General features: G+C 48.0%; 1 protein-coding gene and 1 long non-coding RNA gene across 7 annotated transcripts in view; both read right to left on the bottom strand.

The window, feature by feature from the left end:
* On the bottom strand, positions 1–26,421 carry FBXO16 (F-box protein 16). 6 transcript variants are annotated; one of them, XM_083432718.1, is made up of 10 exons: positions 26,041–26,159; positions 21,607–21,709; positions 17,455–17,490; positions 15,880–16,086; positions 13,281–13,445; positions 10,561–10,796; positions 7,255–7,360; positions 6,673–6,714; positions 1,990–2,215; positions 1–332 (listed from the first exon to the last, which is right to left on the bottom strand). In XM_083432718.1, the coding sequence occupies exons 1-10, from the start codon at positions 26,142–26,144 to the stop codon at positions 220–222; spliced, it is 1,338 nt and encodes a 445-aa protein (XP_083288844.1). In that variant the 5' UTR covers positions 26,145–26,159; the 3' UTR covers positions 1–219. The 6 variants fall into 6 exon arrangements, with proteins under 6 accessions (XP_083288844.1, XP_083288843.1, XP_083288848.1 ...); XM_083432717.1 differs by having other exon boundaries at positions 6,673–6,717; XM_083432722.1 differs by lacking the exons at positions 6,673–6,714; positions 26,041–26,159 and adding an exon at positions 26,293–26,421.
* LOC310674006 overlaps positions 1–26,463 on the bottom strand; it is a 190,579-nt gene that overhangs the window by 131,718 nt on the left and 32,398 nt on the right. The window lies entirely within an intron of this gene.

Consider the following 26,463-nt stretch of genomic DNA (forward strand, 5'->3'; position numbering starts at 1 on the left):
CAAAGTTCCTATCTGAACAGTATTTTTTTTAAAAAAAAATCCAGGTTGTCCCAACAGTCCATTGGTTAGTCATTGGTTTTTCCACCATGGAAATGCAGACATGATAAATCCACATGATTCTTAATCCTCGTCCAAAGAGCCCCTTTTCAGAAAGCTGGGCTCATAGCTCTGGGATCACAATGGTAACCTGCAATGACATCTGTCTTTCCCTTGGGGAGATTAATTCAAGTGTGTTGCTTTGAAAAGTCTCTTTTCTCCGTCCTCCTGTTCTGCGTCAGATCCCGTGTCTGACGGGGGAAGTTCCCAGGGCTGGCTTTCAAAGAGTGGAGATGCTGGAAGAGGTAGAGAAGATGAAGGAGTTAACGTCAACAGCGAGAAACTAAAAGGAAACAGCCCCTTGCAAAATTAAACCTGCCATTGACATTCTTTCAACATATCTGTAGTGCAATGGAGGCTTGTCTTAAGATATGGGGATTGGGGACGGGGACCTGGGTACATCCAGCAGTGCCATCTCTCTCCCCAAACATGTTCAGATGATAGTAGTAGTAGTAATAATAATAATACAGTGGTGCCCCGCAATACGAATGCCTCGCAAGACGGAAAACCCGCTAGACGAAAGGGTTTTCCGTTTTGGAGGTGCTTCGCAAAACGAATTTCCTGTGGGCTTGCTTCGCAAGACGAAAATGTCTTTTGAGTTCCTGCGGGGGTTTTTTCCTTTCCCCTTTTTCCCAAGCCGCTAAGCCGCTTATCAGCTGATCCACTAAGCCGCTTATCAGCTGATCCGCTAAGCCCGCTAAGCCGCTAATAGCGCTAATCCGCTAAGCTGCTAATGGGCTTGCTTCGCAAGACGGAAAAAACCGCAAGACGAAGAGACTCGGGGAAAGGATTCTTTTCGTCTTGCGAGGCACCACAATAATAATAATAATAATAATGACTTTGTAATGGTTGCTAGTGTGCCAGAACATCAGCGATCTGCTCCAAAAGCACATGGCAGAATTTGGCTAGCCTGTTGCTCCAGCCTTTTAAACAAACCCTCTAACCTACGATACAAAAAGAGAAGGAAATATTTTAGCCTTGTTTCTTACCAGCTACATTGGCTATCAGTAATAATTTACTGATGCCAATGTAGCTGCCAAGTCTTGCTGTCGTTTTTAATTCTAATTCTGCTCTGCCTTTGGTTAAGACTGCAGCTTGTCACAGCTTTATTACTTCATCCAACTTGTGAGGGATGTCATTTTGGGCACCTTTTTCGTTGAAAAGCTCTCTTTAAAATTGCTTAGGCTAAGCTAGCGTTCTTGTCATGGCTGAATTTGTGCATGGCGAGAGTGATATTGAACTTTTGTCTACAATTTCAAAAACCCAGTAATAAATTATTATTATTATTATTATTATTATTTCCCGAGCCACTCTGGGCGGCTTCCAAAAAAATATCAAAATACAGTGGTGCCCCGCAAGACAAATGCCTCACAAGACGGAAAACCCGCTAGATGAAAGGGTTTTCCGTTTTGGAGGTGCTTCGCAAAACGAATTTGCTATGGGCTTGCTTCGCAAGACGAAAATGTCTTGCGATTCCTGGGGTTTTTTTCCCCTCCCCCCCCCCTTTCCCCAAGCCCCTAAGCCGCTTAACAGCTGATCTAAGCCGCTTATCAGCTGATCTAAGCCGCTAATAGCCTTTTAGCAGCTAATCCGCTAATCCCTTAAGCCTTTAATAGCCGCTAATAGCCGCTAAACCGCTAATAGCGCTAATAGCACTAATCCGCTAATGGGCTTGCTTCGCAAGACGAAAAAAACCGCAAGACGAAGAGACTCGCGAAACGGATTTTTTTTCGTCTTGCGAGGCACCACTGTACTGTAATACATCAAACATTAAAAGCTTCCCTAAACAGGGCTTTTATAATAATAAAACAACAAAATGGTGATGTGAGTGAAAAGGGGCTGAAATTTTCAATGCTCACCCCCCCCATGTGAAATGTAACCGGGTTTACTGACTTGGAGAGCTTCTGCTTGTCCGTGCAAAGGCCTTCTTCCCCTTCTCGCTCAGCTGTGGGACTGGACCCTGGGCAGGCGCCGGCCGTATCCCAGCGTTCCACTGGGCGCTCTGGGCAAGGATCTTGGCCATTGCTTTGGTGGCAGGATAGCCCGCAGGGTGGTAAGTAGCCCAGTTGGGGCGAGCGGGGGCTTTTGGCTGTGAGCCGAGGTCTTCAGAGAGGGACATCTGGGGAGCAAGGCAGAAAAAAAGCAAGAAATGTAGTTTCTTGTGGAGCTTGTGGACATCCGATGGAGATGAATGATGGAAGATTCAAGGCAGGCAAAATAAAGTCATTCGCACAGAAGTAATTAAACTATGGGACTATGGGACTCGCTCCACCTACCGTATTTTTCACCCCATAGGACGCACCGGACGATAAGACGCACCTACTTTGGGGGGGAGGAAACAAGAAGAAAAAAATTCTGAACCCCAGAAGCCAGAACAGCAAGAAGGATCTGGCTTCTGGGATAGCCTCTTGCTGTTCTGGCTTTGGGGACAGCCTTTGAAGCCTCCGTAGGGCAGTGGGGTGCCTTCACCCCGCTGCCCTGCGGAGGCTTTGCGCAGCTACCCCCAAGCGCTCTGTCTCCCTGTTCTGGCTTTGGGCTTAGCCGCGCAGCCTGCATTCGCACACACATTATCCCTTACTTTTTAGACGGGAAAAAGTGTGTCCTATAGAGCGAAAATTACGGTAGATGGTTTAGACAAAATGATGGAGGAGAGGGCCTTTGATGGCTCCAAACCATGATGGCTATGCTCTGCCTTCAGAGTTTGAGGCAGCAACACTTCTGAATACCAGTGACTGGAAACTGGAGGAGGAGAGAGATGCTCTTGTTCTCGGATCCTTTCCCCCAGGCAAGGAGTTGGCTACGGTGAGAACAGGGCGCTTAACTAGATGGTCCAGCAAGCTTTTCTCATGCTCTTATGAGATTTAGAGGGATACGAATCTCCTGCGGTTCTGAATCTGTCAGCAGAACCAGGAACTGGGATCACAGTCCCTGACCTAAAACCACACACACACATGACTTGAATCATAACTTGAGTCACCACCCAAACTTTGCTGTTCTCTAAATTCTGAGAAGGTAGGAAGACAAAGCCACAGTCCTACACACAGATACTTGGGGAAAGTCCATGAAACTCCAATGGGAGACTCATTTCAGGTAAGGATCTTTTGTTCTGTTGGGTTTATGTAATTACAGTGAAACCTCGGTTTTCGAACGTCTTGGCTTCCGAGTGCCGAAAACCCAGAAGTGAATGCTTCCATTTTCGAACGCGCCTCGGAAACCAAACGGCTCCCAATTTTCTCAATTTCCCCCATTGAACTTGCTGACAGCCCTTTGATCCTCGGTTTTCGAACGTTTCGGAAATTGAACGGACTCCTGGAATGGATTACGGTTCCGCTGTACTTTTTTGGCAAATTATTTATTACCTGCATTGTGATAAAGCTCCCAGGGTGGCATTCAATTAGGAGAATTCAAACAAAGAAATAAAATACAGCAAATTGCACTTATAAAAGCACATAGAAAGCAGCAACATGGATTGACAACAACTAAAAGCAGTATATGAGATGATGGCATGTCTGGGTAGTTTTGTTTTGTTTTGTTTTGTTTTAACAAAAAAGTATTTGCCTGGTATCAAGGAGATCATAGAATCACAGAATCATAGAGTTGGAAGAGACCACAAGGGCCATCGAGTCCAACCCCCTGCCAAGCAGGAAACACCATCAGAGCACTCCTGACATATGGTTGTCAAGCCTCTGCTTAAAGACCTCCAAAGAAGGAGACTCCACCACACTCCTTGGCAGCAAATTCCACTGTCAAACAGCTCTTACTGTCAGGAAGTTCTTCCTAATGTTTAGGTGGAATCTTCTGTCTTGTAGTTTGGATCCATTGCTCCGTGTCCGCTTCTCTGGAGCAGCAGAAAACAACCTTTCTCCCTCCTCTATGTGACATCCTTTTATATATTTGAACATGGCTATCATATCACCCTTTAACCTCCTCTTCTCCAGGCTAAACATGCCCAGCTCCCTTAGCCGTTCTGATAACAGAGGAGGCACCAGGCAGGCTTCTCTGGGGAGGAGAATCCAAACACAGGACACCCCAATCCCAAAGGCAGGCGGAATCAAGTAGCCTTTTGGTTTTAGCTGCAGAAACTGAGTTTCTTTAGGAAAGGAGCAGTGTGTGAGCAGGCCTGCCAGCCAGCTGGGAGACACACACACACACACTGGCCAGCTCTTTCAGCTGCCTTGGGTTAGCTGCAAGTGAAAAATTTTAGAGCTATTTTCTTGCCACAGCTAAGCAATAAATAACATACCTGGAAGTGAGAGGGTGAGGACTTTTTACCCTGGAAAAAGGATTAGGGGTTGCATTTTAACCAAGCCCTACTCAAGAGTAGACCCAATGAAAGCATGTGGGGGATATTTTTGCGTGCCAGAGCACTTTCATGGTGTGCTGAGCCCACACCCGAAATCCAAACGGAGTGATAACTATTCCTTTTCTCTTTAACATAGAAAAACAGCTCTTCAAACTTACTCAAAAATAAGTTCCGCTATGTCTGTTTACAGAACTTACAGGCAGCTTAATAATAAACATTTTCTGAAGTGATGTACAACAAATAGAAAAATATGAACAGTAAAATACGAATACTGTTTAAAAAGTAATAGAACATTGGGATGCCTGTTCAAAAATATGGCTAGGTCACTAACCCAGAAATGACTTGGGAAAATAAGGGAGTACCATATTTCTCGCTCTATAACACGCACCCGACCATAACACGCACGTCGTTTTTAGAGGAAAACAAGAAAAAAAATTATTCTAAATGAAACAGTGGATGTATGATTTTTGTGGTTCATGCTGTGGCCATGGACATGTGATCTGACAGTGAGTTTGGAGTAGCCCAATGCAAAAATCCTGAGGATCCATGTGGATCCATGCTTTGTAACCACGTTTTTGCACCACTGCGGCCCCAGGCAACAGTGGGTGTGTAATTTTTTTGGTGCAAGACATAGCCATGGACATGCTATGTGATCTGATGGTGAATTTGGCGTGACCCAGTGCAAAAAATCCTGAGGATCCATGTGGATCCGTGCTTTGTAACCACGTTTTAAGTGGGGAGGGAAGGAAAAGCACTCAAGGGACAAGGAGCACGCGTGGGGTGTGTGGAGAAGGATGCTGCTAATAATGCAGAAGAGGGGTTTAAGGGGAGAAGGAACATGCGTGGGGTGTGTGGAGAAGGATGCTGCTAATAATGCAGGAGAGGGGTTTAAGGGGAGAAGAAGCACGCGTGGGGTGGGTGGAGAAGGATGCTGCTAATAATGCAGGAGAGGGGTATAGGGGGAGAAGGCTCCTCTCCTCTCCCACTTTGCTCCTTTAAAGCAAGCAGGCTCTGCTTTTCTCCCTCCTCCCCGCTCATCCCCGGCTTAGCGAGCTGAAAAACTTTGCTGCTACGTAGCGAGCTGAATGGGGAGGAGAGAGGGACAGAGAGGCTGCTTGCTTTAAAGGAACCTGCTTTGCTCCTTTAAAGAAGCAGGCTCTATGTCCCTCTCTCCTCCCCACTCAGCGGCTCTTCTCCCGCTTTGCTGTTTCAAAGCGAGCCACGGAGGAGGGAAGGAAGGGGAACCATGGATCCTCTGCTCACGACTGCAGCAGATCCCGCCCGCCACCCATAGGCATTCGCTCCATAACACGCACAGACATTTCCCCTTACTTTCTAGGAGGAAAAAAGTGAGTGTTATGGTGCAAAAAATACGGTATTTTAACATGTGTTGAAAAATCAAAATGGAGAAGTGCTCCAGATCACGGCTCTGGCCTGGGAGCACACATGGCATCACCAGAAAGGCCTCATCACATGACCACAATGACCTTGCAGGCCTATAAGGGACCAGCTCCCACCCTGCTCCATGTTAATGGGCCACTGCCAGGAAGCCAAATCCAGCGTGTTGTCTCTCCCCCAACCCAGGTACTTACTCCCAGGAAGTGTGCATAAGAGCACAGCTTCAATCTGTTTGTTTAATCTCTTGTTTAGGGTGTTGGGGAAAGCCAGGAGCAATAAAACACTTACTCAGAAATCCATTCAGGCAATAAAGGCAGATAAGGGCACAGCAGTCAACACTTCAACTGCTGAGCGTGAAAAGAATTTGCTTATTGGCTACAGCCTCCAAAATTAAAACTGAAGAAGAAAGTCTGGTCCCTCCGGCATGTGAAGGAGCGCTGTTGCTCAAGGCAGTAGCAGATCCTCTATTTATGCAAAACTTCCATTAAAATCAAGAGCAACAAACTCTTTGTTTTTTTTAGGACAAGCCAAGCCATAAACATGAATCTTTAAGTGCTACCTTCACATAATTTTTTACAAAGGGTGTGTTTGAAAAGAGTAATACAGGCATTTCTCATTTTGCTAGCATCCGAATTATGAGACCGGGACGGGAGACGCAGACAGTGTGTGAAAGGCAGACATTAATTTTAAGCGGCTTAAAAAGAAGCAACGTAATGATTGGCAGGGATCAACCTAAAGAGAAGCAGGTGAGCATGCAAGGGCTTAAAATGTCAGGGCCGCGGATGCCGTGTGACGGGACAGGCGGGGTCAGAGTCTCCCACCCCACCAGGAATGAGTGCAGCACACAAAGCAAGGCTTTGACAGGCTCCGTATACCTGATTCCTGCACTCCTGGGTCCTTGTCAGCTCAGCCCCAGGCTGCTGGAGGACAAGGAAGCAAAGCACGTTGAGTCACAAAGTCCTTCCCAAAGGGGCAGAAATATGCAGTCGAAGACGCTCAGTCTGCAGTCGGATGTACCCTCGAGGCAAGCAAGGGAGCTCCACAGAGCTCAAACACAGCGACCCACCTAAATAACTGCTGGGAAGCTGCCTTGGACCAGGTCGGGACACTATCGTGTGTTCTGACTGGTGGCGCCTCTTAGAGGAGATAGACCAGAGACTTAACCTGGCACCTTCCACATGCAAAGTGAGAGCTCTGCATCAAGGCTGCACAGCAGGACTGCAGAAGCACGAGGGCAACAACCATAACTGATGCTCCAAGATTGAACGCCAGCTTTGCTCAAGGTGCAGCCCTTAAGTGGCGGACTTAGGCAGCTAAGGACTCAAAAGGCAACGCAAGGCAGCGGGGCTTTGGGGAGGGGGCCACCACCATCAAGGCTGCTCCCTTCCTCACCAAAGGCTTCGCACCTCACCAAGTTTGCTGTTTAGCCCAGAAGGCTGACCACTTGGGATACTTGCCAGGGACTTTGCTTTTCGGAGTTTGTACGATGCACTGCTTGGTTTCCTTTTCTTCTGGAAGGCCGACTGGCTGAGGTCTGGGGTGAGCCCTCCTCCTTTCTTCCTACTGCAATAATAATAATAATAATAATAATAATAATAATAATAATAATATAAATTATTTATATCCCGCCCTCCCCAGCCGAAGCCGGGCTCAGAGCAGCTAACAACAATAAAAGTAAGACAGCATTCTAAAATCAATTCATTCTAAAATCAAATTAAAATCAAATTAATGGCAACCATTGGGCTAGAGTTCTGCGAGGATTACCAAAGGCCAAAGGCCTGGTGGAACAGCTCTGTCTTGCAGGCTCTGCGGAAAGATGTCAAATCCCGCAGGGCCCTAGTCTCTTGTGATAGAGCGAATGGGGGAAAAAGATGTATTAAACAAAGTTAAAAGGATTTCCCAGGACAGGGTGGGGAGAGGCAAATCCTTTTTTGAAACACAAAAAAATGCATGGTCCTGAAGCTTGTTCTGCCACCTCTCATTTCAGAGACTGGAGCTGCAACCCTAAGCACAGCTACCTGGGAGTGAGTCTGAAGTCCCAGTCTCCGATACAAGAGTGGCCTGGACTCAGAAGAATATATTTCTGAATCAATATGCATGATTGTGCTTCAGTGGGGCTAGTGCCCAGATATTTGCAGATATTTCAGCACTCAGAGAACCACAGAACTGTTGAGTTGGGAACCCAAGGGCCATCTAGTCCAACCCCCTGCAATGCAGGAATCACAGCTAAATCACTCAAAGGTTTCTGTAGATCTGCATCAGTGTCTCTCAAACTTTTGGACTACAACTCCCAGCATCCCTAGCTAGCAGGACCAGTGGCCAGGGATGATGGGTGTTGTAGTCCAACCACAACTGGAGACCCAAGTTTGAGAAACACTGATTTACATGAAAGCCACTATGGTATCAAGGCTAGAGTGTTGGGCTAGAGCCGGGGAGACGTGGGATTGATTCTCCTTTTTGCCACCAAATTCAGTGGGTGACCTCGGGCCAGTAGCTCTCTTAGCCTAACGTAACTCACAGGCAGGTTTTTGTAACAAAAAAGTGTGAGAGGGAGAATTGCAGACACTACCCTAAGATCCCCGGAGGAAGAAGAGTAAGCTAATTCTACTCAGGCTAGAGTACGCACAGCACATCAGTCTTGTGAAAAGTGAATGTCTTTCTGCCTGGGATCTGATCTGTGCTCCTGGCAACAGGTTACTTTCCCAGAACAAGAAGACAGAAAAATGCTTGGCACTGTCATCTGCTCTTGTGAAAAATAATCTTCCTCCCTTCAGCCCACAAAACTCGCCCCCACGCCCCTCTAATGCAGCTGAACTGTTGCTCTGGGCTACGTTTGGTGGGCTGGGTTTTGAAAGACGTTCTGCTATTAAGGAAGAAACTGGGACTACTGAACACGTAGACCGCAGGATAGTTGGCATGTGTGTTAGATCTTTTCCCAAGACGTTATGCCAAGAGTAAGAGCAACAACTGTTCACCCTACCACTGAAGAAGCAACACATTTAGACTAAGGGTGGACACATTTACTGTAACTGCAAGAAAGCATCCTGATCTAGATTACAAGAGCAATGAGAAAAGAACCAAGCATCTAAAGATGTCGTGGAGGTGTAAGGTGTTAAGAAGACTTCTCTGGAGGACTGTCACAGAATAGAGTATGATTGCAGCAGATGAACCTATTAAGTAGCTTTATACCAAGTCAAGTAACCTTGGTCAATGGAGCTCAGTACTGTCTAAACTGACTGGGAACAGCTTCCCTAGGTCTTAAGAAGAGGGAGAAAGCTTTCCCCCATGATCTGCTTTCTTGGCATTATGCCTCTGAACACCTGCTGATGGGTATCCCAGATGGGCAGAGTGCTGTTGCACCCAGGTCCACCTTACGGGTTTCCCACAATGGGCATCCAGGTGGCCACTGTGAGAAAAGGATACTCAGCTTGATGGACCATTCGCCTGATCCAATAGGAGCATCTTATGTTCTTACATTCTTAACAAGGATTGAACACGGAGCCTTTTGCATGCAAAATAAGGCATTCTACCATTAGAAGCGGGCTACCTCTACCTCTCTCATTCACTGGATCTTCACCTGGTCATGGTGAGTGGGCTTGCATGTTCCTATGAGCCTTGTGAGCGAAGCCGCCGGGAGTCTCGTACTCCCAGCAGGGTCACCCAAGACGGTAAGGTCAAAGGGAAGGAGCTAGACAAAGAATGATCCAAGAAGTCCTCAATGGCAGAACAGGCGGATGATAACAAGTGGTATGTTACAACGGCTGTGAAGGTGGATGAAGGTTACCAAAGGCGTCCTGGGCTTTGAAGACACTCAAACTCAGGACGCAAGGGAGAAACGTGCTAAGAGGAAAGCATGCTTGGCAAATCCACACCGTGATCTACTCCCGCCTGGAAACCAATGTCCCCACTGTGGAAGGACGTGTGGATCCAGAATTGGCCTCCACAAATGGACTCATTGTTAAAATTGTGTTTATGAAAGACAAACTTATTCGGCTACGAGGGATCGCCAGAGAAAGAGAGAAAGAAAGGAAAGACCTCTACTTCTGGAAGCGGATGGTAAGGAACAGAATGTTTAATCAGCATCCTGTATGCTGCTGAGATGCTACTTCAAACATCCAAACACAGAAATAGTTGAAGGCATGGCATTCCAAAGAGAATTTGAGCTGGCAATCCAGTCATTGTAGAATGGTTTTTGGACCACACCCAGGCCTACTGCATTTCAGCTGCTCTGGAAATATTTTGGAAGGAGAGGCTTAGCAGTTCTTGGGGACACCCCTGGGCTGTTCTACACCTCGTTTCACACACATTGTTGACCCTTTCCCACGCTGGGCACCAGGGGCATGCACAGAGAAGGCTAAAGTTGCCTGGGGTTTCTCCTTCGTTTTCTGACATGCTCTGGGCGTGCCTACAATGGACAGCAGAATCAACCCCACCATGCACTCCAGAATTCTGCTGGGGTGGGATCAATCCATTCTGGGCTTGGTCCAAACTTTATGGAGCAGAACCAAGAGGCCCTATTAATTTCCTGCCTGCCTGAAATCGGAATCCATCTTGGATGCACCATTAATTAGGGGTTCACAAAGAGGCTTTAAACATGCAGACTCAGCTCTCCCCTACAAAAATCAGAAAACTTGAGAACAATAACTCTTCTCCTGAACATGGCACGGTTGTCACCTACCCCAGGGGCAGAGGGAGCAGCTGAACATCAAATTAGTTTTGTTTGACAGAGAAAAGAAGAAGACAGACATGAGGGTGTGCCTTACGCCTGCCTCGCTTGCTCGATGGGATCAAAGTTGTCCAGGTAATTAAATCTGACGGTGTCTGTAGGATGCTTATCTGAAGAACGCCAGGGAGGGAGATCTTGCTTCTCCTTGCTCATCTTCTTTCCGACAGGAGGTGCTGATTGGAGGACTGACGGTGACAGGGACTGTTTCACCTCCAGACCCTCTTTCGTTATAGGCTGGACATCGACCACCACAAAGTCCTCTTTTGGAGGGATCTAAAGGGATGGAAAACAAGTAGGCAAAATCAATCGTGTGCTATTGGGGAGGAGGGAAGCACTCGGATATTATTACAGTCAAACCCCGGTTGTTGAACATAATCCGTTCCGGAAGCCCGTTCGGCTTCCAAAATGTTCGACAACCAAGGCTGGTTGCAGGAGTTTCCTGCACTCAAGTGGAAGTGCGTCGGACATTCAGCTTCCAAAAATTGTTCAAAAACTGGAGCATTTACTTCTGGGTTTTCTGGGTTCGGTAACAGAGGTTTGAGTGTATTATTATTTACATTTCTATACCGCCCTTCATCCGAGGATCATGGGGCGGTTTGCAATATAAAGAAACAAAAACACGTAACATGGTAACAAACAAAAACAATACCCCCACCCCAATTTAAAAGGCTGTGGATTGTTTAATCCATGGGTAGGCAAACTAAGGCCCAGGAGCCAGATGCGGCCCAATCGCCTTCTAAATCTGGCCCGTGGACGGTCCGGGAATCAGCATGTTTTTACATGAGTAGAATGTGACCTTTTATTTAAATGCATCTCTGGGTTATTTGTGGGCTATAGGAATTCGTTCATTCCCCCCCCCCCCCCAAAAAAAATATAGTCCAGCCCCCCACAAGGTCTAAGGGACAGGGGACTGGCCCCCTGCTGGAAAAGTTTGCTAACCTCTGGAATTAGCTAAAAGTCTAGTTATAATGCTTTTGCCTGGCACCTAAACATGTGTAATGATGGCGCCAGGCAAGCTTCCCTAGGGAGAGTGTACCACCAGCGGGGAGCCACTGCAGAAAATGCCCATTCTTGTGTTGCTGCTCTCCAGACCTCATGCAGAGGAGGCACACAAAGAAGGGCCTCAGGTGATGATCACAGGGTCCCATTTGGTTCCTATGGGGACAAGCAGTCTTTGAGGTATTACGGTGCTGAGCCGTTTAAGATTTCATAGGTCAAAATCAGCACTTTGCATTGGGCCCAGAAACCAATCGACAGCCTGTATCACACGTTTCAGCAATAGACGACAGAATTAGGCTATCTCTGCCCAGGTAGTTATGCAGCTGTCAGGTCTGCGTGTAGGAGCCAGGTCCTGTGACCAGTAGGGCTTCGCAGGACTGGGGCCTTCCTAAGTTTGTTCTGATGAGGCAAGGCACGGCCACACAGGTGAGGCCGCTTGGTAACTCACTGCACCTGGTGGCAAGAGCCGGGAAGGGATATAAGGTCAGCATTTCCCTTCGGCTCTTTGCCAGAGCAACACGTTCCCTGCCTTGCTGCGTTTGACTCCTTGCTTCTTGATCCTCGGACCCTTGACTCTGTGACCCTTTGCTTCCTGACCCTTGGCTTCTTGACTCCCGGCTCTTTGACCCTCGGCTCTTGGCTTCCTGACTCCCGGCTCTTTGACCCTCGGCTCTTGGCTTCCTGACTCCCGGCTCTTTGACCCTCGGCTCTTGGCTTCCTGACTCCCGGCTCTTTGACCCTCGGCTCTTGGCTTCCTGACTCCCGGCTCTTTGACCCTCGGCTCTTGGCTTCCTGACTCCCGGCTCTTTGACCCTCGGCTCTTGGCTTCCTGACTCCCGGCTCTTTGACCCTCGGCTCTTGGCTTCCTGACTCCCGGCTCTTTGACCCTCGGCTCTTGGCTTCTTGACTCCCGGCTCTTTGACCCTCGGCTCTTGGCTTCCTGACTCCCGGCTCTTTGACCCTCGGCTCTTGGCTTCCTGACTCCCGGCTCTTTGACCCTCGGCTCTTTGCTTCCTGACTCCCGGCTCTTTGACCCTCGGCTCTTGGCTTCCTGACTCCCGGCTCTTTGACCCTCGGCTCTTGGCTTCCTGACTCCCGGCTCTTTGACCCTCGGCTCTTGGCTTCTTGACTCCCAGCTCTCTGACCCTCGGCTCTTGGCTTCCTGACTCCTGGCTTCCTAACTCCCGTTCCTGCTTCCACCCCACCATCTTGCGCCGAGTCCCGACGTCCCCAGCCGGGACTTCAATCGCCCGTGAACCGGACGGTGACAGCAGCCAGGCCACCAGCTGAAGCTGGTGGAAGGGACTCCACGCCACCAAGGCCACCAGAGCCTCAGGCAACAAGAGGATGATGGCCTGTGCTGGGTCTTTTCATCACAGGCCACTACTGAGCTGGAAAACTGGAGGAGTGGCTTAAGAACATGAGAAGAGTCTGCTGGATCAGACCCAGGGCCCACCTGCATCCTCTTCTCACAGCGGCCTTTATATGGACTCTTTGAAGGTACGTATCAGAAGGAAGGCATGTGTGCACTAGGCTGTTAGGGGATCTAGATACCTCAAGAGCCAACTCACACTTTCAGGGAAAGCCCATGGTACAATTCTACTGGGACTGCTCCACTCCAGAATGCAGGTCAGTTTACAAGGCTAAATGTCAAAAAGTTCCTGCATATGGAAAAGGCAGCACACCCAAGACGAGGCTAAACTAGAGGTTTCAGCTCAGCTCCAAAAACCGTCTGTCTCTCAAGGATTGCAGAGGTACCTTAGGGCTGGTGACCCAGAACTCATTCACCACCTCAATGTAGTGTCTCTTCCAGATTCCTTGCTCAAACGGGGTTGGAGAGAAATTGAGATACCACCCAAAGCGCAGACATTTTGGCATCCAGAGCTGGTCTAGTTCTGCCAAGTTCTTCCAGTGCCAGCTCACCTGAGAATGAAAAAGGCGCCATTATTATTGTTCTGAGGGACCTATCGGGGCAAAAATCAGAAACAGAGGAGGACACATAATCCAGACGCAAAAACTATTTCAATATCTTATCTTCAGAAAGCAATAGAGTTCTTTTAAAAAAACAACAACAACCTGAGTTGGCAACTGCAGTTTTTCCTTGTCTAACCCAGATGGAGGCCTGGTTCATGCACGCAGGAGTGGAGTTGAATTTCAAACAGGTATATCCCTCAGGCATGTGCTTTCCCTCATTTGAATGGACTGCTGTGCTTGTGCTGCTCAAAAGAGGGAGGCTGGCACTACAGGAAGAGGAACAACTGCATGTTGCTGGGCCCCAAACTCTTTTCTGGTTCATATACTGCATCAACAGACCACTCCTGGAGTTCTGTGTCCAGTCCTGGGCGCCACCATTTAAGGAGGATATTGACAAGCTGGAGGGTGTGCAGAGGAGGGTGACCAAAATGATCAAGGGTCTGGAAGCCAAATGAAATATACTCGGAGTCCTGTAGTGATTTCATGCTCTTTATTGCAGCTTGTAAAACAGTGATTGGATTGCCCCCCCCCAAAAAAAACCTCAGGCTTTTTTTTTTTTTTTTTGATATTTTAGATACTTTATTTTTCTAACTATTGCTTCAAGAATTCACAATGGTCAGTGAAGCTTCTACATTCAGAAATAAACCCAACACTTTACCACTCTAGTACTGACAGCTGAGATTTCTGTTAAATCACAGCTGAAGAGATAGTTTTGACAATGACTCTAATTTCATGTGAAAAATTTGAAATGTATGAGCTTAGTAAGACAGAGATGGTATCTATCACAAGAAAAAGCTTAGATGCCTTCCTTGTTCATTCCCAAGTGGTGTCAACAACCATCTACAAAATAAAACACAGTATTAACACTTCCTTGATTATACCAAAACTCAAAGGCATTTAACTCCATTAACTTTTCTTCTTAGTTTCCCTGCATCATTTCCGGATCAGTTCCTTATCCCCCAAATTTCCTCCCTCACTTAACTGTCCCTTCTGCTCCCCAACCAAGGAGATGAAAAATCTCCATTTTTCTCATTCAAGCCAACTCTGTTTCCTTCCAGTCTTTAATGCACGAAATTGATGGTTCCCGTTTTTCTCTCAGTTCAATGCGAGGCTCAGCAAGCTCTTCCTTTCTCCAACCCAAACATTCAAGTTTAAGGAGGCAGGAGAACAAAAGAATGCAATTTAAAATGAGTATTTATTGTTCAACCAGCAGGCACTAGCCAGCCTGCCTCTGCCCTGCTATTATTTACACAATGAGTCCTATCTGATTGGCTGATTTTGCTTCCCTCCTAGAGCCTGATTGGTCTTTTCCTGCAGGCCAATCAGTTGTTGCATTCTAGGATCCTCCTTGCCTATTGTTCTAGGATCCAAGCTTAGTAAAAGGTAAAGGGACCCCTGACCATTAGGTTCAGGCGTGGCTGACTCTGTGGTTGTGGCGCTCATCTCGCTTTATTGGCCGAGGGCGCCGGCGTACAGCTTCTGGGTCATGTGGCTAGCATGACTAAGCCACTTCTGGCGAACCAGAGCAGCGCATGGAAACGCCGTTTACCTTCCTGCCGGAGCGGTACCTATTGATCTACTTGCACTTTGACGTGCTTTCGAACTGCTAGGTTGGCAGGAGCAGGGACCGAGCAACAAGAGCTCACCCCGTCGGGGGGGGATTCAAACCACCGACCTTCTGATCGGCAAGTCCTAGGCTCTATGGTTTAACCCACAGCACCACCCGCATCCCACCAAACCTAATGAGGAGCACTTGAAGGAGCTGGGTACGTTTAGCCTGAGGAGACTGAGAGGTGATATGATAGCCATCTCCAGTAGTGGTCAAAAGGACTGTCACATAGAGGATGGAGTAAGAGTGTTTTCTCCTGCCTCAGAGGGTAGTACTCGAACCAATGGCTTCAAGTTACAAGAAATGAGATTCCACCAGGAAGGACTTTCTGAAGGGGAGAGCTGTTCAACAGTGAAACGGTCTCCCTCAGGAGGTGGTGGACTCTCCTTCCCTGGAGGTTTTTAAGCAGAGGCTGGATGGCCATCTGTCATGGGTGCCTTAACTGAGATTCCTGCATCTCAGGGGTTGGGCTGGATGACTCAGGGTCCCATTCTAGGATTCTACACTCTATGATTATAGAATAGAATCATAGAGTTGGAAGAGACCACAAGGGCCATCGAGTCCAACCCCCTGCCAAGCAGGAAACACCATCAGAGCACTCCTGACATATGGTTGTCAAGCCTCTGCTTAAAGACCTCCAAAGAAGGAGACTCCACCACACGCCTTGGCAGCAAATTCCACTGTCAAACAGCTCTTACTGTCAGGCTAAACATATCCAGCGCCTCAAACTTTGTTGTCTCCCCTCTGCATCCTTCCCAACACACTGAGCTTTACCTGAGCACATCGGGAGAGACTACGAGGGTCCAGGAAAGAAAAGATGTAGAGGGACAAAGCCCTGGGGAGCTTGGTGGTGAAATCCAGGGCTTCCACTGGAACTCGAGCCTGCAGCTGCTTGACGCAGAACCTGAGCTGCAAGAGGGAGCAGCGCTCCAGGAAGTCCAGCAGGACTCTTCGCCTCTGGTTGTCTGTCCATTTGTCAAACTGCGGAGGAGGGAAGGGAGAAAAGGTGAGTTGAGGGTTTTGTGGCACCTAGACACGGCACAAGAGAAGTGACCTTCCCACCATGAAGCGCTTTGCAAACTAACACATGGACCACAAGACCCATACTGCACTTCATCTTTGTGATGAGGACGCCCCAACCCCCAGGTATTCTGTGTTCTGGCTGCTAAAAAGTACAGGAACGGTTGGCTCTGGTCCATCTTCTAGACCAGTGTCCTGTCTCCATTAGGGAGTGGTCTCCAGCATGGCTTGAAAGGGGTAAAGGCCTACTTCTGCCTGATAAGGAAATACATTCTACTGTATCTCCTCACAGAGACAGAAATCTGTTCCATTCAAGTAGGAGAGTTGACTACCATTGATAGATACTGTATAAGGCGCTGTGGGTTAAACCACAGAGCCTGGAACTTGCCGATCAGAAGGTTGGCGGTTCGAATCCCCACGACAGAGTGGGCTCCCGTTGTTCGGTCCCTGCTCCTGCCAACCTAGCAGTTTGAAAGCACGTCAAAGTGCAAGTAGATAAATAGGGAAGGTAAACGGCGTTTCCGTGCGCTGCTCTGGTTCGCCAGAAGCGGCTTAGTCCTGCTGGCCACATGACCCGGAAGCTGTACACTGGCTCCCTCGGCTAGTAAAGCGAGATGAGCGCCGCAACCCCAGAGTCGTCCGCGACCAGACCTAACAGTCGGGGTCCCTTTACCTTACCTATAATTATAATAATAATTTTATCGTTTGTACCCCGCCCATCTGAATGGTTTGCCCCAGCCACTCTGGGAGACTTCCCACAAATATACAAGCCTTCTCCAACCAGGTGCCCGTCAGATGTTTTGGACTTTGGCACCCACCTTCTCCAGCCGGCACAGCCATCTAGCACTGACAGGAGCAGTCATCCAAAACATCTGGAAAGCACCAGATTGGAGAAGGGTGACATAAATAGCTTGCTTGCTGGATCCCAGGTCCAACTATTGCAAATCCTGTTTCCAGCAGCAGTCAGTGGCCTCTGGGGATCTGGCAGAAAGGATGTGATGTCATCACTAGGGGACACGACCACACATGGGGCAAACCATCCTTTTTGGCAAGAGGCACATACTTGACATATTCTGGGGCAAAACATATCTCTCTAAACAGATTAATTGCATGCAGACTTCCACCATTTCCCTCCCCCTTACATATTCAACTACAAGTTTTTAAAAATCCAAAGACTGCATGGAGTGCAGTGCCTTCATAACCCTCACATTGACTGTGTGCATTACACAAGGTTGACTCTGTGCTTACATGTCCTACTACCGCCTGATCAACTCAAAATAAGCCGTGAAGCACACGGGATTTGCAGAAGACGGAAGAAAATAGCATTACCCATTTCCCCAACAGGTTTCTTCTTTCTTCAAATACCTTAAAAACATTTAAATAAAACACAGTTCGGTACAGAGTGAACACAGGACTGAACGAGAAATGAGCAATCAAACCATTAGGCATGACCCAATACAGTGGTGCCTCGCAAGACGAAAAGAATCCGTTCCGCGAGTCTTTTCGTCTTGCGGTTTTTTCGTCTTGCAAAGCAAGCCCATTAGCGGATTAGCGCTATTAGCGCTATTGGCAGTTTAAGGGCTATTAACGCCTATTAAAGGCTTACGGGATTAGCGGTTTAGCTGCTAAAATGCTTTTAGCAGCTTAGCGCTTCAGAAAAAGGGGTTTTGGAGCGGAAACAAAACTCAAAATTTTTTGTCAATTTTCCTCTTGCGAAGCAAGCCCATAGGGAAATTCGTCTTGCGAAGCGCCTCTGCAAACGGAAAACACTTTCGTCTTGCAGGTTTTCCGTCTTGCGAGGCATTCGTCTTGCGGGGCACCACTGTAAGTGACTCCCCAGACTACTAAAGGGCATGAGTGACTTAAGAAGAAATTCTAACTTAGAAGTTCTGAAAACAGTCATATTCACTAGGGGGCGGGGTATGTTCTGGGGCTGCCACATGTGTATACTCAAACTACCTCCTTAGAACTGCCCCACACTTAAATAAATAAATAAATAAATCTTTATTTATACCCCGCCCTTCCCGGTTCAAAAACCGGGCTCAGGGCAGCTAACGACAAATTTAAAACACTTTAAAACACTTAATTATAAAAGCAGCATAAAATACAGTATAAAAACATGAATAACAATAAAAAAAAAATCAATTAGATAATCCCCAGGGCTAGCTGACTGAATTGGTCCTACTTGGGCCAGCGAGGAGGCCAGGGGAGAATTAGCTGTGGGGTCTCAGAGCAGGTAATCATAAAAGGGGAGGGGGAGGGAAGAGAAGGGAAATAAGAGATCAGGCTGAATTCAAATTAAAGGCCAGGCGGAATAGCTCTGTCTTACAGGCCCTGCGGAAGGAGGTTAAATCCTGAAGGGCCCTGGTCTCATGGGACAGAGCATTCCACCAGGTCGGAGCCATCACTGAGAAGGCCCTGGCCCTGGTGGAGGATAGTCTGACTTCCTTAGGGCCCGGGACCTCTGAACTATGGTTATTCACTTGGCTATCCTTGCCTTCTGGAGCTTGCGCCTTGCATGGTCTTACCCCCCCAAGCAAGGCAGAGAGTTTTTAAGCTCTCTGGTATGCTTACTGGCCTCTGGGAGGCTCTCACAGAGCCATCCAAGATCGTGCAAGAGCCTCCAAGAACTCAGCAAGCAAGCAAGGCAGAGAGCTTAATAGCTATTTCTACACTGGGAAAACCCTGCGCTAAAAGAGCTTTTAAGCTCCCTGCCTTCTGTGCATTTAATTTGTGTCATTTCAACTGGCCAGCAGTTAAGCCAGTAAAGTTGAAATCACATCACTCACAACTTAGACGCATTTTGACGTTCAACGCAAGGCCTTGTTTGAAGGGCCACCTTGCAGCCATTATCAACTGGTCTACTTGAAACGAAACTCAGGGGACCTGCCTGTGGCCCCTTCACTGAGATCCAAGAGACTGGCAGGCACAAGAGAGCGCGCCAATTGGGAGTTGCTCCCTAGAGTATTCCCTATTCTACTGTCTTTAGTATGTAGCATTTTAACTGCTGCTGATTAAATGTTGTTTTATTTTTCAATCCCTTTCTTAACGACCCCTGCCATGGAATTTGACATTTTCACAGCTGCCGCACATTGGGTCAGCACCTTCATCAAGCTACAAGCCCAAGGTCTCGTTTTGGGTCAGATGCCACCAGTTCAGACCCCATGAACTGTGAAATTAAGATTTTCTTGTCTTGACATGAATCACTTTACACTTGTTTACACTGAACTGCATTTGCCACTTTACCATCCGTTTGGAGAGATCCTTTGGAGTTCATCATCATCATCTCTCTCTCTCTCTGTTTTAAACAACTCTAAACAGTTAAGTATTGTCAGTAAACTTGGCCACTTCACTGGTCACCCCCAGATTGTTTATGGACAAGTTAAAAAGCATAGGTCCTACCACAGTGGTACCTCGGTTTTCAAGAGTCTCAGAAACCAAGCGTTTCAGTTTTTGAAGGCAGAAAACCCAGAATTGCTTCCGTGTTCGAACGTGCCTCGGAAATCAAACAGTTTCTGCTGCATGTTTTTATTTTTTCTCCTTGTACTTTGCTGACCACCCTTTGCGCCTCAGTTGTCAAATGTTTCGGAAGTTGGATGGTCTTCCAGAACAGATTGCTTTCAACAAATGAGGCACCAATGTACCAAACTTGTGGGGGACTCTGCTTTTTGTGTCTCTACATCAGGAGAACTGTCTGTTCATTCCTACTCTCTGCTCCCTGTTACTTAACCAGTGTGGATCCACAAGAGGACCTTGCCTCTTATTTGACTGACTGACTTCAGGCATCAGGCCTGTTGGCAGACCAACTCTGTGTCACAAAAATGTCTGCAGTTGTGACATGAAGGCTGGTGACATCAATCCTGCCATGTGGGAATCCATAGCTGTCAACGTTTCCCCTTTTTTCAGGGAAATTCCCTTAGTCCGAACAGGATTCCTCGCAAGAAAAGGGGAAAGTTGACAGCTATGGGGAATCCCCAGCAGACAGTTGCAGTGACCAGAGGAGGAAAGACCTCTGGGAGGAGCACAAGGAAAAGTGGTGCCATGGGGCATAATATTAACCATTACTGCAGCATCTGTGACAGCACAACCAGACACCTCCATCTGCCTCTGCTGCAACAACGCATATCTTTCCCAAATTTGTCTCTACAGCCACAGCAATTCTCCAACAGTTTGACTTCACGCCCTGCATTGTCTCCTGAGACAGATGGGAGCAACGGTCTTACTTAGGAGTCTTTGGTGAGGTACAGTGGTGCCTCGCAAGACGAAATTAATTTGTTCTGTGAGTTTTTTTGTCTTGTGAATTTTTTCGTCTTGCGAAGCACCACTGTGTATTGACGGTTTCCCATACGAATGCATTGGCGGTTTTAAAAAAAAGGCGCAAGACGTTTCATCTTGTGAAGCAAGCCCATAGGGAATCTGTCTTGCGAAGCAACTCAGAAAACGAAAAACTCTTTCATCTTGCGAGTTTTTCGTCTTCCGAGGCATTCGTCTTGCGAGGTACAACTGTACTAGGTTTCAGTAGCAATTAGCGTTCAGAAGCACACTCCCGCGGAATATGGAGGTCCCACTGTGGCCAATGATCTCTGGCATCTTCAATGAATTTGTCTAATTCTCCTTTAGAGACACCTCTGGCCACTGCCATCACCACAACCTATCGGTTCATAAGGTTTTCTGCGAAAGAGGATTCTGAACCCAGGGTCAATCTGTGTCATCTGGTTCCAGCATTTTAAGTGAAAAGACTAGTTGGGCCACTGGCCGGATCCAGCAGGCTCTTCTAACATTCTTATGTTCTATCCTTGCTCACTTTGTTGTTTCCAAGGTGTCTACACATATATGGTTGGCTTCATTTAAGATGAAGCAAGAAGCACCTGCCCGTGCCAACTCTTTGGTGGGGGTGTTTCATTATTGTCACAAGGAAATGCTAAACAGATCTTGGATCACATTTTGGTTCAGGGGCCTAAAGGGGGAGGACAGGAGAGTTGTTTGCATTACTCAGTGAGCCTTATAGGCTTTGATCACAAAAACATACAATGTTTGCTTTCCAAGCTCTTATGCGTCCACCTTAGCCGACTCATGACATGCTCCATTAGAAAACAAAGCATGTATTTGTTAATCCCTTATGAAATCATCAGACGCCAGTGTGACCATCCCAACGCTTCTTTTTGTCTCATAATAGCCCTGTTCAGAGAAGTTTTTAATGTGTGACATTTTAGTATTTTTTTGTCTTTGTTGGAAGCCGCCCAGAGTGGCTGGAGAAACCCAGCCAGATGGGCGGGGTACAAATAATAAATTATTATTATTATTAATCTGAGCATTCAAGTATTGCCAGGTTAGAGGAGGGTCAAGGCTGGCTGACTGAGGGCTTAGCTGCTTTTTATGGAGAATTTGTTGTTACTGCTCACCCAAAGGTCCCCTCTGATTGTGTCTCCAACGTAATGTCTGGGGGAAGGCCCATACTTAAATTGGCTGAATGATACTCACCTTGTCATTCATCAACTGGTGATTCAGGGGTGTCCATGTGCTCATCTTGGTTTGCATCTTCGGGCCATCCAGGTTTCTGGGAGGTGCAAATGCCATTGCTTTCCTGAAGGAAGACGCCAGTTAATTAGTTTCAAGGATCAAAATAATTATTTGAGGCATTTCTGCAAATGCTAGAGCTGTGTACAAAGGCAAATGTACTACTGCCCTATACTTGGCTCTTCTGCCAATCCCACTGATATTGGAACACAAACATTCTTTTTACAGTTGTGCTTTTTCTGAACACAGAGCAGCCTTGGCCAACCCAATGCCCTTCCAGGTGTTTTGGAGTGTAATTCCCATCAGCCCCAGCAGAGCATAGCCATGCTCCAATCAGCAGCATCATGCTAGCTTGACTGATGGGAGATGTAGTCCAAAGTATCTGGAGGGCACTAGATTGAGGAAGGCCAGGCTATGACTATTCAAAATTGTGTGGTACAGTATGACACAGTTGGGCTTGCTGGTCTCAAAGGATGTGATTATTCAACTCGGGCAACAAATGTTTTTCATGCCATAAAAAGGTAAAGCTAAAGGGACCCCTGACCATTAGGTCCAGTCGTGACCGACTCTGGGGTTGCGGCGGTCATCTCACTTTATTGGCCGAGGGAGCCGGCGCACAGCTTCCGGGTCATGTGGCCAGCATGACTAAGCCACTTCTGGCAAAACCAGAGCAGCGCACAGAAACACCGTTTACCTTCCCGCCGGAGCGGTACCTATTTATCTACTTGCACTTTGACGTGCTTTCAAACTGCTAGATTGGCAGGAGCAGGGACCGAGCAACGGGAGCTCACACCGTCACAGGGATTTGAACCACTGACCTTCTGATCGGCAAGTCCTAGGCTCAGTGGTTTAACCCACAGCGCCACCCGCATCCTGGTTCATGCCATAGACCATGACTAAATCACAGTGTGGTCTCAGAATGCCCACAATAGGGTGGCACCCTGCATCATTTGTTGTGGGGTCTTTTGGCTTCACCCACCACCCAATGAGTAAGCTATACTATTGCTAAATAAGAGGGTGCAGGTTGCCAGGGTTTCCTCAACATTTTTTCAGAGGCATTTGCTTGCCTATGGCAAAAGACTTTGATTTAAAGTATGTCCCAATTCCTAACAAATCCTGTGAAAGGAAAGGCAGAAGAACAGGCCAGCTGTTAACTCAAAAGCCATAATTTGATAATGTTTAAGAAAGATTAATGCACTGTAATGCTCATATCATATTAGCTAAGGGCATTAGACTGATTTCCTGGATTGTGTTAATCCCGGTTTAACCCTGCAAAAATGCTAAACCAAGGGCCGTCAACAAAAGCAGGCCTGTTTTGTGAATGCCTTGTGTCAACATTACTAGGGAATATAAATTCAATTAGGTATTGTTTGGTAAAGCTTTTTTATCTCACTCACTCATTCACACCCACACACTAAGCCTAGAGACCACGATCTACTACATGTTGACTTGATCATGGTGTTGAATTTTCCTTCTCTAGGGAGGGGGAAATGCTGTATCTCAGATTACAGAAATGTTAACTCAACGGAAATTAATCAAAACACATGTCTAGAGCATCTGTGCACCAGGACTTGAAACTAAGGTCACCTATAAAGCTACTCTTGGCAGTTGCCCTGCAACCTATGGAAGCCTCTTCCACTAGACATTTATGAGTATATTCAGTAAGAATGTAAGGAGAAATAATAATAATAATAATAATAATAATAATAATTGTTGTTGTTTAGTCGTTCAGTCGTGTCCGACTCTTCGTGACCCCATGGACCAGAGCACGCCAGGCACTTCTGTCTTCCACTGCCACCCGCAGTTTGGTCAGATTCATGTTTGTAGCTTCGAGAACACTGTCTAACCATCTCGTCCTCTGTCGTCCCCTTCTCCTTGTGCCCTCCATCTTTCCCAACATCAGGGTCTTTTCCAGTGAGTCTTCTCTTCTCATGAGGTGGCCAAAGTATTGGAGCCTCAGCGTCACGATCTGTCCTTCCAATAATAGATTACTATTTATACCCCACCGATCTGGCTGGGCCTCCCCAGCCACTCTGGGCGGCTTCCAACAAAATATTAAAATACCGTAATGCATCAAACATTAAAAGCTTCCCTAAACAGGGCTGCCTTCAGGTGTCTTCTAAAAGTCTGGTAGTTGTTGCTCTCTTTGACATCTGGTGGGAGGGCGTTCCACAGAGTGGGTGCCACTATCGAGAAGGCCCTCTGCCTGGTTCCCTGTAACTTGGTGTCTCGCAGCGAGGAAACCGCCAGAAGGCCCTCAGCGCTGGACCTCAGTGTCCGGGTAGAACGATGGGGGTGGAGATGCTCCTTCAGATATACAGGACCGAGGCCGTTTAGGGCTTTAAAGGTCAGCACCAACACTTTGAAGTGTGCTCAGAAACGTACTGGGAGCCAGTGTAGGTCTTTCAAGACCAGTGTCATGTGGTCTCTGCGGTCGCTCCCAGTCACCAGTCTAGCTGCCGCATTCTGGATTAGTAGTAGTTTCTGGGTCACCTTCAAAGGTAGCCCCACGTAGAGCGCATGGCAGTAGTCCAAGCGGGAGATAACTAGAGCATGCACCACTCTGGCGAGACAGTCTGTAGGCAGGTGGGGTCTCATCCTGCATACCAGGTGGAGCTGGTAGACAGCTGCCCTGGACACAGAATTGACCTGCGGCTCCATGGACAGCTGTGAGTCCAGAATGACTCCCAGGCTGCGCACCTGGTCCTTTCCAGTTATCCCATTCCAGACCAGGGAGTCCCCCACACCCGCCAGCCTCCTGTCCCTCAAAAACAGTCTTGTCAGAAAGTGCTGGATCAGGCCAACGGCTCACCCAATCCAGCATCCCCTTCTCACAGTAGCCAATCAGATGCTTGTAGGAAACCTGCAAGGAGGATTTGAGCACAAAAAAAACTCTTCCTTCCTGTGGTTTCCAGGAACTGGTATTCAGAAACATTGCACAGCCGTCCTGGTTAGTAGCCTTCGAGAGCCCTTTCCGCCATGAATTTGTCTGCAATATTCTTTTTTTAACCCCCACACTTGGCTCGGTGGCCACATTCCTTCTGTTGGGGTGTTGGTGGGGAAACTTTAAATTACTGGATTCTAAATGTTAAGTGGCTGGAAATTAATCAAGGGACCTGTCTGGACTGCAGCACCTGTACAGGCACCAGGTAAAAGGTAAAGGTAAGGGATGCGGGTGGCGCTGTGGTCTAAACCACTGAGCCTCTTGGGCTTGCTGATCAGAAAGTTGGCGGTTCGAATCCCCACAGGGTGAGCTCCGGTTGCTCTTTCCCAGCTCCTGCCTACCTAGCAGTTTGAAAGCACACCAGTGCAAGTAGATAAGTAGGTACCGCTGTGGCAGGAAGGTAAACGGCATTTCTGTGCGCTCTGGTTTCCGTCACGGTGTCCCATTGCGCCAGAAGCGGTTTAGTCCTGCTGGCCACATGACCCGGAAAACTGTCTGTGGACAAACACCATCTCCCGCTGCCTGAAAGCGAAATGAGTGCCGCAACCCCATAGTCGCCTTTTACTGGACTTAACCATCCAGGGTTCCTATACCTTTTACCTTTTACAGGCACCAGGTTTGGGCACTAAGGGTGCCTAAAGAGCTTCTCTAACTCTTGGCAGTTGCTCGGAAGGTTATGGAAGCCTCTTCCATAAGCATTTTCAGTGGGTCTGCAATGTTCTTTTTAAAATCCACTTTAGGAGGTAGTACTTCATTCTAATGCGACGCGGGTGGCGCTGTGGGTTAAACCACAGAGCCTCGGGCTTGCCAATCAGAAGGTCGGTGGTTCGAATCCCCGCAATGGAGTGAGCTCCCGTTGCTCGGTCCCTGCTCCTGCCAACCTAGCAGTTCGAAAGCACGTCAAAGTACAAGTAGATAAATAGGTACCGCTCTGGTGGGAAGGTAAGCGGCGTTTCCGTGCGCTGCTCTGGTTCGCCAGAAGCGGCTTAGTCATGCTGGCCACATGACCCGGAAGCTGTACGCCGGCTCCCTTGGCCAATAAAGCGAGATGAGCGCCGCAACCCCAGAGTTGTCCACGACTGGACCAAATGGTCAGGGGTCCCTTTACCTTTACTTCATTCTAGGAAAGTCGCAGGTGTGTCATATTCATATACATATATATACAAACACACACAAAATCACACACACATACACACACAGAGAGAGGGATAGCTAGGCCATAGAGGGAGAAAGGCAGCATTTAAATGCAATAAATAAATTCAAATTTGCCTTTCCAATAGCTGTCTGAGTGAAATGCCAAAAATAAAACGGCATTTCCAAGTCCCCCAAAGCTTCTTCTTCAAGCTAGCTTGACAAGCGCCTCGAAAAGCCTGAGCGCTATTGGGCCCGTGAATTAAAATTATTATTATTATTACCATTATTATCACCAATAATAATAGTGCTAGTCGCTTTACCTTGCCCAGCAGCCACCCCGAAGCTCCTCGAACCAACGATGGCACCTCCCCGCCTGCCCTTCCTTGCCCGGCCTCAAGGGCCGCAGCGACACGCGCAAACCCATTCACACGTGCCTTCCCCCCCCCCCGACCCGCGTGCGCCGCGCAGGCCCCTCACCTGAACTCTCGCCGCTCCTCTCCGCCCACCTTGCCGCCCCCCCCCCCAAGCCGGCGAGCTCGACACGTGTCTGCCCGCTTGCTGCTTCTTCCCACCTGAGGCGACGCGAGTTGACAAGGCCGCCGCCTCCTGCGAGTCGGTCCCGTTCGCCATGGAAACCGTTGCCTGGCTGCTGCGGCGGCGGCGGCCAATCGGAAGCCGCCCTCCCGCTCTGGCGTTCACCTTCTACCTAGCAACCGGGCGGGGGCGGCGTCGGAGGCTGGGGC

The sequence above is a fragment of the Podarcis tiliguerta genome (genome assembly GCF_965153285.1).
Source record: "Podarcis tiliguerta genome assembly, chromosome: 3".
NCBI lineage: Eukaryota > Metazoa > Chordata > Lepidosauria > Squamata > Lacertidae > Podarcis > Podarcis tiliguerta.